The sequence below is a fragment of the Callorhinus ursinus genome, unplaced genomic scaffold (genome assembly GCF_003265705.2).
Source record: "Callorhinus ursinus isolate GAN/ISIS: 27379988/994484 unplaced genomic scaffold, GSC_fseal_2.0 scaffold7, whole genome shotgun sequence".
NCBI classification, from domain to species: domain Eukaryota; kingdom Metazoa; phylum Chordata; class Mammalia; order Carnivora; family Otariidae; genus Callorhinus; species Callorhinus ursinus.
Window position 1 is genome coordinate 6,933,660 of NW_027397069.1, and position 12,932 is coordinate 6,946,591.

Sequence of the window (12,932 nt, forward strand, 5' to 3'; positions counted from 1 at the left end):
GCATACCAGCACAAATGAGAAAATCTTAGGGAATCCACACACAGAAACTACTATAGCAAATGAAATCAGCAAATTGCAGGGTACAAGACTGAAATGAAAATCAGCTATGTTTTTATATACTAACAAGGAACAATCTGAAAAGGAAATTTAAAAAATAATTCTATTTACAACAGCATCCAAAAAAATAAAATACCTAAGAACAAATTCAACCAAGGACACGAAAGACTTACATATTGAAAACTACAAAACATTGGTAAAAAAAAATTGAAGTCGACTGAAATAAATGGAAAGACTTCCCGTGTTCATGGCCTGGAGGACTTAATACTGTTAAGACGGCAATACTCTCCTAAAAATCTCACAGATTCAGTGCATTTCCTATCAGAATTTAACAACCTTTTTTTGTAAGAAAGGAAAAGCTGACCCCAAATTCATATGAAATTTCAAAGGGTCCTGAGTAGCCAAAATAATCTTCACAAAAGAACAAAACTGGAGGGTCTACCCTTCCCAATTCCAGAATTTACTACAAAGCTATGGTAATCAAAACAGTGTGGTACTGTTTTGGCATAAGGCATAAGGACAGCATATACAGCACTGGAATAGAATTGATTGAGAATCCAGATATAAATCCATACATCTATGGCCAATGCATTTTCCACAAGGTTACAAGACCATTCAATGAAGAAAGAATAGTCTCTTTAACAAATGGTACTGGAAAAACTAAATATCCAACATGCAAAGGAATGAGGTGGATTCCTAACTAATTACCATAACCAAAAATTAACTCAAAATGAATCAATGACCCAAATATATAAGCTAAACACTCAGAAAAAAATACAGAGGTAAATTTTCATTGCCTTGGACTTAGCAATGAGTTCTTGGATATGGCAACCAAAAAAATAGATAAATCAGACTTTATCAAAATAAAAACTTTTGCATAAAGGCCATTATCAAGTAAAAAATACAACCTACAATATAAAAATATTTGCAAATATATTCTCTAATTTATCTGATAAGGGTCTCGTATTCAGTATTCGGAAAATATACAGGACTCTTACAACTCAACAAAAAGATAAACTACCCAGTTCATAAATGGGCAAAAGATCTGAATAGACATTTCTCCAAACAAGATACACAGATGGTCAACAAGCACAAAAAAAGATGCTCAACATCATTAGTCACTGGGAAATGAAAATCAAAACCACAATATGTAGATACCACTTCACACCTACTAGGATGGCTAGAGTTAAAAAAAAAAAAAAAAAAAAGGAAAACAGCAAGTGTAGGAAAGGATGTGGAGAATTAGAACCCTTGTGCATTGCTGGTAGGAATACATAACGGTATAGCCACTGTGAAAAAAACAGTTTAGTGGTGGGCGCCTGGGTGGCTCAGTTGGTTAAGTGACTGCCTTGGGCTCAGGTCATGATCCTGGAGTCCCGGGATCGAGTCCCACATTGGGCTCCCTGCTCAGCGGGGAGTCTGCTTCTCCCTCTGACCCTCTTCCCTCTTATGTGCTCTCTCTCTCTCATTCTTGCTCTCTCAAATGAATAAATAAAATCTTAAAAAAAAAAAAAGTTTAGTGGTTCTGCAAAAAGTTAAAAGAATTATCATATGACTCAGCGATTCCACTCCTATGTATATACCCAAAAGAACTGAAAACTGGTACTCAAACAAGTATTTGTACATGAATGCTCATAGCACCACTATTCTCAATAGCCAAAAGGTAGAAACAAACCTAATTTCCATCAACAGATGAATGGATAAAGAAATTGGGATATATCTGTACAACAGAATATTATTCAGCTATAAAAAGGAACAAAGTACTGAATCTTGAAAACATTCTGCTAAAGTAAAAGCAGCCAGACACAAAAGGCCACATATCGTAGGATTCCAGTTTTATGAAATGTCCAGAATAGGTAAATCTGTAGACAGAAAGCAGACTGGTGATTGCCACAGGGTCTTGTAGGGAGAGGAGAATGGGAAGTAAGTGCTTAATAGGTATGAGATTTTATTTAAGGGTGATGAAAATATTTCAGAACTAGAAAGAGGTAGTAATTACACAACACTGTAAATGAATGTAGTAAGTGCCCTGAACTGTTCACTTTGAAATGGTTAATTTTAAGTTATGTGAATTTAACCTTAATTTAAAAAAAAAAAAGCACCTCAATTAATAGTTAGACTTAACCTCCTGTATAGAAAATAACTATAAAAGAATGATTTAATACAACCTAGACCTCTAAAAATTAATTCTACATAAGAATGCCATCATTTTGCCATGAATATAATTCATTATAATGTAATTGCTGAAATGTTTCAATGAATTTTTCCACTTGAAAATGTTTACTAAATTTTCCATCTAGAAATATCTGTATTTCATAAAGAATGTTAATTTTTAATTTAGACATTTAAAAACTCAAAAATGAAAATTCAGCATAATGTGCTATTCTCAGAAAATTAACATTTATAAATTTAAGCTCTAAATAAATATAAATATACTGAACTGAGATACTATCTTAATCCATTTCTAAAGAGGGCTACATTTGATTTAGGAATACAGGTCAATTTCTATCTTAATAAACACATATTTACAGAAATTATTTCAATTAATAGTATTCAAAGTTGCTTTATGCCAAAATTACAAATACTTTCTACAAATTAAGTGAACACTGCTAATACGTACCTCTGCACATAGGTGGAAATAGCAAAGAAGTATAGTTGCTTCTGAACATGTAATCACCAAAATGATAAACACCAGAAATAAGAAGCCAAACATGTAATACATCTGGTGTGACCTATAACAAATACGTCAAGATTAAACTATAAACATTTTCTCTTTGACACAGTAAATGACACAATCTTTTCACAGTCCCTGAACTGGGAAGTGTTTGCTTTTTGTCCCAATTAATCAAAGACAACAAACGCTCATAGGTGTAGACAGTGATGGAGTAGGGGTGGGACAGGGAGAGGAAAGGATACGGCAGTGTCATTGGATTCTGCCTTCTCACTCAAGTAGAACCTGAAACTCTTATTCAAATATGCTTAGTCTAATTGTCTACCGGTGAGTCAGATAAATTCAATAAAAAATTAACGGACAGGCAGAGCCAAAGTAAAAAAGGGTTCCTTTTGGTATTGTTTCTTATTGCGACAGAAACAGATGAATTGTGAAAATGCTCTAACAATCGGGAAGGAAAGATACGTTCTAATCGCTAAAAAGTTCAAATTCAGTTCTGACTTTATGCTACTGCAAACCTTGGTACCTGCTGTAACATGTCAATGTGATCAAATAATGATGCCATACTGCAGTGTATACACCCTAATAATAGACTGTCTCAAAATTAGCACTATGAGTTTCTCCATGCAAATAAGAAATCAGAGAATGAAGGAATCCTGGGATTAGTAAGAACTCTGAAGGTCACCACCCTTCTCCCAGCGCTTGCTCGAATCCCCTTTATACACGGGCTCAGAGTATCTTCTCTCTGAAGCAGTAGGGATCACTTACTGAAGAACACAGGTTTGGAGAGACAGGTTAATTTCCTGTTACACAGTAGCTGTGTGCTACAAATCAAGGACTGAACATCCAAGGCCTCACACCTCTGTCTCTCTAAAACGGGGGTAATACACACCTCATAGAGGTCTGGGAATTAAGAGAATTAATAAGCACTCAATTAATAATAGCTGTTACCACTATTATTCCTTTCCTCACATGGAAAAGATAAAATAACCTTTTGGCTCTTAAGATTTTTGATTACTGGAGAACAGTTTACCTTTATAAGATACAAAGAGTCATCAAGAGAAACAAAAAGAGAAAGCTAATACTACATAATAAGGGTAAAGGGAATAAGACTTCACACTTAGCTTACCAGATACTATTCAGAATGAAGAAAAGCTGTATAAAGATGCAGCCAAAGGGTAAAATCCCTCCCATGATAATACCAGGCAATGGCTTTGTGTAGAAGGACTGCTCAGGAATCTGACGTGGAATCTGATTGGTTCGAACTGGGTGTTCAATGGCCTTCAGCAAAATAAAGAAAGCATTCATAATTATAATCTATTTTAAAAATTCTTTTCTATTATTAGACTATTTGCCTGCTTTTTCCTCAGCTTCCATGCCGACACTATCGGTAATACAAGTCTACTTAAATCATCAAACCGAAATCTGTATTTAGAAGCAATGACCCAAACACTATGAGTACAATATTCAGTCTGTCTACTGGAGCAAGCCACCACTGTTTCCAGCAGCTATCCGCTAATGGCTTTAGATAAAGTAAGAAATACACAGAAGGAGATAACATCGTACTTAAAAATAATAGTTAAGACAAAAGAAAGGTTTTCCCTTTTAATTATATACTTGTAAGAAATCAGCTGGTTCTGAAATTACTGTCAATGTATTTTTATTTGGAGACGGGCAATGTCATCTTTTTAAAAATAGCTCAATTCTACTAAGACTTAAGAACACAAAGGCAAAAATGAATGGCTATATGAAGCTTTATGATCATAAGCTATTGATAATGTTTTCCCTTTTATAACACATGACATGGTAGTATAAAAATAAGTGAAACCTAAAGTACCTAAAACATAGCTGAGGGGAAAAACGGGTACATATGTAGAAATTCATTTTCTTGCAAAAATTGCAAAAACATATTTCTACAGTTTCTGTGATAATACATCAAAAACTTAAAACCTGGTATTCTCATTGAGATGATACTTCTGTGGACTAAATTATTTTACAGATATACATATATATGTGTACAGGTAGAGAACCATCATGTCCTTCTTCAGTGTCTGTATTTTTAATAGGCATATTTTCAGAATTTCAAGTACTTACTTATCTATGTAATCAAAAAAATTTTAGGGGCACCTGGGTGGCTCAGTCTGTTAAGCGTCTGCCTTCAGCTCAGGTCACGATCCCAGGGTCCTGGGATCGAGCCCCACATCAGGCTCCTTGCTCCGCGGGGAGCCCGCTTCTCCGTCTCCTCCCCGCTTGTGCGCTCTCACCATCTCTCCTTCTCTCTCTCTCTCAAATAAATAAATAAAATCTTAAAAAAGATATATATCCTTTTTTTAAAGACACTTTTCTATCTTGTAAGGTAGCATATGCTAATTTCCTTAGCTGAAATTTATTTGAATAAACACCCATAAACTTACATTCTTCTTAAAACCGAAGTATGCACCAATAAATGTTAGAGGCACAGAGATGCAGAACCAAAGAGCCAATATGGCAACCAATGTTCCAAAAGGAATAGCTGCTGAAGATCCTTCTCCCCAGAGAATCAGATTCATTATGAAGAAGTCAGCAAATACAATCCTGAAAGACACAACAGGCTTTTGGGTAAAACTTGAGTCAGAAGCAAATGATAGAGTACCAATCATATGTAATTAATATTATAATTTCTGTGTTATGTATAAAGGAAATGAAATTGCTGAGTAATGGGGTACACGGATTTAAAACTTCACCAGAAACTGCCAAATTGCTTTCCAGATTTTTCTGCCTGACTTAAACTCCCACCAGCAGTTTATGAAAGTTACCTCTTTACATATTTCATCATGCTTCGGACTGTCAAGTTTGTTGTTTTAATCTGCATTTCCTGTTGACAACTGCCGCTGAGCATCTTGTGCTTGTTGGCTTTATAGGTATTATTTCTGTGACCTGCTGGTTACATCTACCGCTCATTTTTCATTTCGGTTGTACATCTTTTCCAAATCATAGATGTGAGTTATTTATGTATTCCAGCTACTAATAATTCCTTGTTAAATATCTCGTTCTCCCAGTTTATAGCTTTCTGTGAACCCAAACAAGTGAACGTGTATTACTAAATTTCCCTTCAGTCCTTCTTCAATGAGTACGTTTTTAAAAACATGGCTGTAATCATACTGTAATTGTTTCTACATTCCCCACACAGTTTTTAATGTGATCAGCCATTAATTTTTCCCTTTGTCCTTTGTGTATTTTAAGAAAAGAAAGTCTTTCCTAACCTGGGATCATTAGGATACTCTTCTATATTTTCTTCTTCTTCTTTTTCTCTATTTTCTTCTAATCGTGACGCCCGTTACATTTAGAGTGCACCTGGAACTGATTGTGTGTGTGACTGGTAAGAAGAGAGTCTCTCCCTTCATTTAGACAATTTCACCAGCATCACCTAACACTTCCTCTCCCTCTGGTCTGGGATGCCACATCTAGTACGCTTCCGTGAGTATCTGGTCTCCTCCTAGGTTTTCTGTGCCAGCAGCCGTGGCACACTGCCCAACTCCTCGGACGCCTGGTACTCTCATCAAGTAACACGGTGAGTTTGGGTCTTACACTAGCTGATTAGCTTTGTAAACTTGTCACCTGGGTGGTGCGCGTTTTGACAAGTTATTTCAGATATTATGAAGGTTTTCTGTGGCTAATACTCCTGTGAATAGAGTCCTCTTCCCATACAACCACAACTACCACTAACACATTTCATTTGCTATCGGTAGTATTCAGGATCTTAGAATATTAGCGGATACCTAGCCATACTGCCAAACTCTTTTAATTCTCTGTTTTATAGTTGAAATTTGTTGATGTTCTCTGTATACAAATTATATCACAGAGATTTTTATTAATATAAGCAAGAATTTCTCCATTAAATTATTTTTAATATGGAAACGTTTAATAATATCAAATGCCATTTTGTTGTGTCTACTGTAATAATTATATGCAGGTGTTCACATAAATTACATGAATTAATTTCATGTCATTAAGTGGTACTTTTTTTATTAAAGATTTTATTTATTTTTATTTATTTATATTTTATTTATTTGGGGGGGAAGGAGGGAGGGAGAGGGAGAGCAGGAGTGGAAGGGGAGGGGCAGAGGGAGAAGCAGACTCCTGAGCAGGGAGGATGCGGGACTCGATCCCAGGACCCTGAGATCATGACCTGAGCCAAAGGCAGACGCTTAACTGACCGAGCCACCCAGGCACCCCATTAAGTGGTACTTTTTTCCTTAGGTGAACACCAATTCTCCCTGCCCCCTTGGGTTCTTGGTGCACTCTTGTGCGCTTTTCTTCTTTCTCCCTCTCTCATTACCTTACCATCCTTCTGGTGAACACTTACTTCTAAGGGGGATGAAGAAGATAAATCAAAGAAGGGCTGATCAGAGATATAAAAGAACTGGCTTAGGATAATTTCTATAAAGCCAAAAAAGAAAGGCGTTTCAAGGAGAAAGTATCCCGATCTTAGATGATAATGTAGAGAGAGAGAGTGAAGACAGAGAAAATGATTTCTAGATTTAGAAATGGGAATATTGTTGGTAACCTTTGAGAAAAGTTTTCACTAAAGTGATGGGGAAGACAGATGACGTGGATTTACACTGTAAATGTATGCTGAGAAAAAAGGAATGTAGAATGTTTTTTCAAGGCAGTTTGCTGGGAACGTAAAAGAAATAAGATAGAGGGAAAAATGCTTATGAAAAGAAGCGCTTTTTAGGGTTTGGGAGGCCTAAGTATATTTGAAGGAAAGGAGATGAAACACATGAACAGAACATACAGAAAGGGAGAAAGAGAAGATGCCAGAGACTGGGAGGAATGTCTGAAAGGCAAGATTCTGAAGGAAATCACAGCTGACTTGTCCTGGGAAGAAGAGACACTTCTTTAGTTGACAAAGGATACAGTTTGAGAGAAGCATCTAAAAATCTGAATACAACACGAATGGCTGAGAAGCATGCCGTTCTTCACTGGAGGTAATTATCTGAGAGAATCTTTATCCCAAACATGTATAAACAATGCAACTATTGTCACTCTTTCATTTCTGGCCTGCAAATGGAATTCCTGGTTTCTAAATTTAACCTTTGGCTTTCATTACTGCTGCTGATTACTCAGAGGCTGGTTCTTGTCCACTCGAAATTGGGAGTTGGGAAGAAAGTGGGTTCTATTTCTAGGACCAGATATCAATCAGATACTTGATATCAAAAGCTATCCTCCAAAGGGTCACAGTTATTTGTTTTTATGTGACTGTTGTTGTTTTTTAAACACTTGCTACATATTACTCTACTTAATGGAATGAACTCTAAATAAAGGGGTAACACTTTAAAATAATTTTTTACCTTTGAATTATAGTTGACATACAATGTTATATTAGTTTCAGGTGTGCAACAGTGATTTGACAATGCTTATCGGTTGCTCAGTGCTCACCAGGATAAACAAAGTCACCATCTGTTACCATTTAATGTTAGTACAATATTATCAATCATGTTCCTTATGCTGTACTCTTCACCTGTTGCTTATTTTACACCTGGACGTTTGTACCTCTTAACCCTCATCTATTTTGCCCATCCCCCTCCCCTCCAGCAACCACCAATTTGTCCTCGCTGTTTATGAGTCTACTTCTGTTTTGTTCATTTATTTCTAGATTTCACATGTAAGTGAAATCTTATGGTATCTGTCTTTCTCTGTCTCACTTCCTTCACTTAGCATAATACCCTCTAGGTTTATCCATGTTGTCACAAATGGCGAGATCGCGTTCTTTTTTTTTTTTTTATAGCTGAGTAATATTCCATTGCATGTGTATATATATTCACACACACCACATCTTCTTTACCCCATTCATCTATCCGCGGACACTTAGGTGGCTTAAAAGCGGCAATACTTTTGATAGAAATCTAAAAATGTTCGCTTGCCTAAACTATGTTCAGGTGAAAACCCCTTCTTGTGATTAGGTCAAAAGCTTTCAATACGGGGCGCCTGGGTGGCTCAGTCGTTAAGCGTCTGCCTTCCGCTTAGGTCACGATCCCGGGGTCCTGGGATCGAGCCCCGCATCGGGCTCCCTGCTCAGCGGGAAGCCTGCTTCTCCCTCTCTCACTCCCCCTGCTTGTGTTCCCTCTCTCGCTATCTGTCAAATAAATAAAAATCTTTAAAGAAAAAAAAAAGCTTTCAATGCAGGCTTACACAACAACATGCCAGACCAACTTACATGGGCTAAGAAACAGACTTTTAAGAAAAGGAATTTAACAGTTTCTCATGTGCAAAGATAGTTTTTCCAGGGACGCCTGGGTGGCTCAGCCGGTTAAGTGTCTGCCTTCAGCTCAGGGCATGATCCCAGGGTCCTGGGATTGAGTGCCGCATCAGGCTCCCTGCTTAGCGGGGAGCCTGCTTCTCCCTCTGCTTGCTGTCCCCCCTTCTTGTGCTCTCTCGCTCTCTGACAAATAAATAAAATCTTAAAAAAAAAGAGAGAGAGATACTTTTTCCAGATATGGCATGTGGTAGTCACTGTGCAAATGTTTATTAAATATTCACTTTTTATCCCTTTTTTAAAAATTAAATTCATTTTCTAGGGTACATGGTTTAGAGACAGAGAAGATTCAAGACTTAAGAGAATGAACATTTGGGCACTAGATTTTATGACTATGTAAGAAAGTTACTACTGAAAAGTTACTATTACTTACCCAGGACAAAGAAATGATGTCAATAAAACGTTTGTTTTCCACTTCTCACCTCCAAAGGCTGTAGAAGAAAACAAAAGTGGGATAACACACAGACTTTTCTTCAACGCAAACCAAATGGCCATATATGTCTAGCATTAAACAAATTTTCAGACAGCACTGGGTGCCCACTCCTAGAAAATCACACTAGCAAATGATGACAGTCCCCTCCACAAGTGATCCAGATCAGGGATGCACATCACAGCACTGCCCTGGATAAGCCCTGCTCTCAAGAGGTTTGCTTCAGCATAATAAATCTAGTATCAAAGGAAGGTCACCAAGACCACTTCTTTTCTAATTTTTTTTTTATTTCAAAATAAAACAAACCCTTAAGCTCTAGGCCAGTTTGAATCCATGGGCCTGGGTAGAGAAAGGGCATACTGGGGATTCTCCTTTATCTTGCAGCCAGTTTCAGAATTTGTTATAAAACTAGGAACCCTCAAGCCTAAAGTGCAGCACATTTAAATTTCCACAGCAGGGCTAATCTTTAGGACTCCTCTGGCACTGCAGTTTCTGGTAGGGGGTGTCAGTGGGGGTGGGGAGGTCAGTGTGTCAGATCAAGTGGCTAAGAAGAGTGAAAGGCTTTTGGACACTTCACAGAATTTGCTTAGGAACCTGTTAATCTCCTTTCACCCTAATTTCTTTTCCCCGCTTAAAAAAAATGTAAAAAGTATATAGAGTAAAAAATGAAAGTACTACCTGCTTCCAGTTTAAAAGTTGGAGATAAAACTGGCTGAGATGTGACAACAGCTTTGATTTTTTAAAAAAGTTTTAATCATTTATAAGCAAGTTTAAGTACCACTTGCCCAACAACAAAATGACAAATTATATGTATATGATTTGAATTCACAGCATTACTGATAAAGAGACTATTGTGAATGTATTAATTCTGGGTTTAATACAATCCCAATCAAAAGTCAAATAATATGTATTGAAACATAAATATTCCATAAAATGAAGTATTTTGTGACTGGGGCCACATGACAGCACCTCTTGGAATGTTCTGCCTGATTCATGTGCAGCTGAGATCTGAAGGACGGAGAGGAGTTAAAGAGGGTCTGGGCTGGGAGGGAGAATGAGCTGGAACTTTCTAGCACAGGGAAGAGCATGGGGCGAAGTCCTCAGGCAGACGTGAAGGTACACAGCCTGACAGAGGAACTGAAAGAAAGCTAGCAGAGCTGAGAAAGCTAGAGTGCTGCATGGGAGGCAGGGGTCCAATCGTAACTCATATGCATTAAAACACACGACACCAATCCTCTGTCCTTTAGTAGAGGATGGAAGGAAAGAAAGAAAGAAAGAAAGAAAAAAAAACCCTGACAAAATCCACCAACAGTAAAACACAGACACACAGACAAATAGGACTTCATGTTTTCAGGAGCATTGTATATGGCAAAGTTGAACTAATACTTCTATTTGGGGTGGGTCTAGCCAACCTCACTGTAAGGATGTGTTTGTACCCCGACTGTGTCCTACCTCAAACCTTATTCACATCAACCTTAGCTCTGTCTCATCTTCCGTCTTTTTTTTTTCTTTGGTGGGCACTTTTTTCCCCCCTAATTTATTACTGAAGTATAACTAACACAATGTGACATTAGTTTCAGGCGTACAACATACTGGTCCCACAATTCCATACATTACTCAATGTTCACCACACAACAGTATTATTGGCTACACTTCCTATGCGGTACTTTTCACCTCCATGACTTACTTAATAACTGCAAGTCTGTACATCTTATTTCCCTTCATCTATTTCGCCCAAATCCCACCCACCTCCTCTCTAGCAATCACCAGTTTGTTCTCTGTATTTAAGAGTCTATTTTTTTGTTTTCTGTTTTTTAGATTCCACATATAAATGAAATCATAGAAAATATTTGTCTTTTACTATGCAAAAGGACAATGATATTTATTTTGGTGTAGTTCCTATTGTTTACTTTTGCTTTTGTTTCCCTTGCCTGAGGAAACCTATCCACAGACGTGTCACTAAGGCTGATGTAAAAGATCACGTACCTGTTGCTCTCTCCTAGGGGCTTATGGTTTCAGGTCTCACATTTAGGTCTTTAATCCATTTTACATTTGTATTTGTATATGGTTTAAGAAAGTGGTCCTGTTTTCCCAGCACCATTTTTTAAAGACACTGTCTTTTCCCCACTATATCTTCTTGCCTCCTTTGTCACAGATTCATTGACCATGTAAGTGTGAGTTTATTTCTGGGCTTTTTATTCTGTTCCATTGATCTATGTGTCTATTTTTGTGACAGTATCACACTGTTTTAATTACTACAGTTTTGTAGTGTTATCTTGAAATCTTGGATTGTGATACCTCCAGTTTTGTTCTTTCTCCAGACTGCTTTGGCTACTCAGGGTCTTTTTTGATTCCATACAAATTTTAGGTTTATTTGTTCTAGTTCTGTGAAAAATACTATTAGTATTTTGATAAGGATTGCACTGAATCAGCAGATTGCTTTGGGTAGCATGGACATTTTAATGGTATTAATTCTTCTAATCCATGAGCATGGTATATCTTTCCATTTGTTTGTGTCTTCAATTTCTTTCATCAATGTCTTACAGTTTTCAGAGCATGAGTTTTTTACCTCCTCCCTGTCCCTGTCACTTTAAATTACAGATTACCTATGAGGTCATCTCAATAGACTTCAGAATTCCACAGCAACCCGGGCATTCACTGACCCTGGCAAAACTGCTTTCCAAGTCATCTAGTCATAGCCCATCCTTACCCTGGGGCCCGGATGCTGTTTTTCACTGAACTTTATTTTACTTTTAGAAAGCAAGAATACAAGAGATTGCAACTAATTAAATTATAAAAGCAAATTAAATTATATCAGGGCTCTTTAGCATGACCTCTTATTTAAGAAAAGGTATTACTATATATATTACTTATTTTAGTTAATAAATCAATGATACTCATAATTATATTATCTTCCTTGATTAGTCTATACACATTTCTATGAATGTAGCAATCTAAGTTGTTCAGCCAAACCTCTTATGTCAAAACTTAAAAGAACAGAGGGAATGATGGATAAGCAGCACCTAAATTTGCTTACCTCACTGTACAAACCTTTTTTAACGAATAAAATCTAGGGATGGTCATCCACATCACAAGCTTCTTTTATATAAAGATATGTACCTATGATACATACTGGTTCGAGAAAAATCACCTACTGGCTCAGGTGCAGTGATGGAACAGATGAGATTCCCGACGTGACAGTCAGGGTGGCTCTTACTTACACTTATAAAATCTGGCAGCGACATAGCCTGCGGGTGTGCCCAGCAGCACCCATAGGACCACAGCACAAGTCATCAGTGCTCCTCTGTTGGCAGGTGACAAAAATCCCAGGCAAGCAAAAACTAAAAAATAAGTGATTTTAAGTTACAAATTTTATTACTGTTTCCTCTCTAAAGTGACAGAAGACAGCTTTCATTTTTTAAACAAGAAACCAAATACAATTTCATGAATATACTGTCTTACCATATGGCCACACT

At 37.1% G+C, this 12,932-nt stretch overlaps 1 protein-coding gene across 1 annotated transcript in view; it reads right to left on the reverse strand.

Moving 5' to 3' along the window:
• TM9SF2 (transmembrane 9 superfamily member 2) overlaps nt 1-12,932 on the reverse strand; it is a 58,082-nt gene that overhangs the window by 4,968 nt on the left and 40,182 nt on the right. The window contains exons 11-15 of the mRNA XM_025874644.2: nt 12,678-12,797; nt 9,400-9,457; nt 5,143-5,302; nt 3,858-4,009; nt 2,678-2,789 (exon numbers count right to left, since the gene is read on the reverse strand). Coding sequence (XP_025730429.1) covers nt 2,678-2,789; nt 3,858-4,009; nt 5,143-5,302; nt 9,400-9,457; nt 12,678-12,797 — 602 coding nt within the window. The remainder of the gene's footprint in view (nt 1-2,677; nt 2,790-3,857; nt 4,010-5,142; nt 5,303-9,399; nt 9,458-12,677; nt 12,798-12,932) is intronic.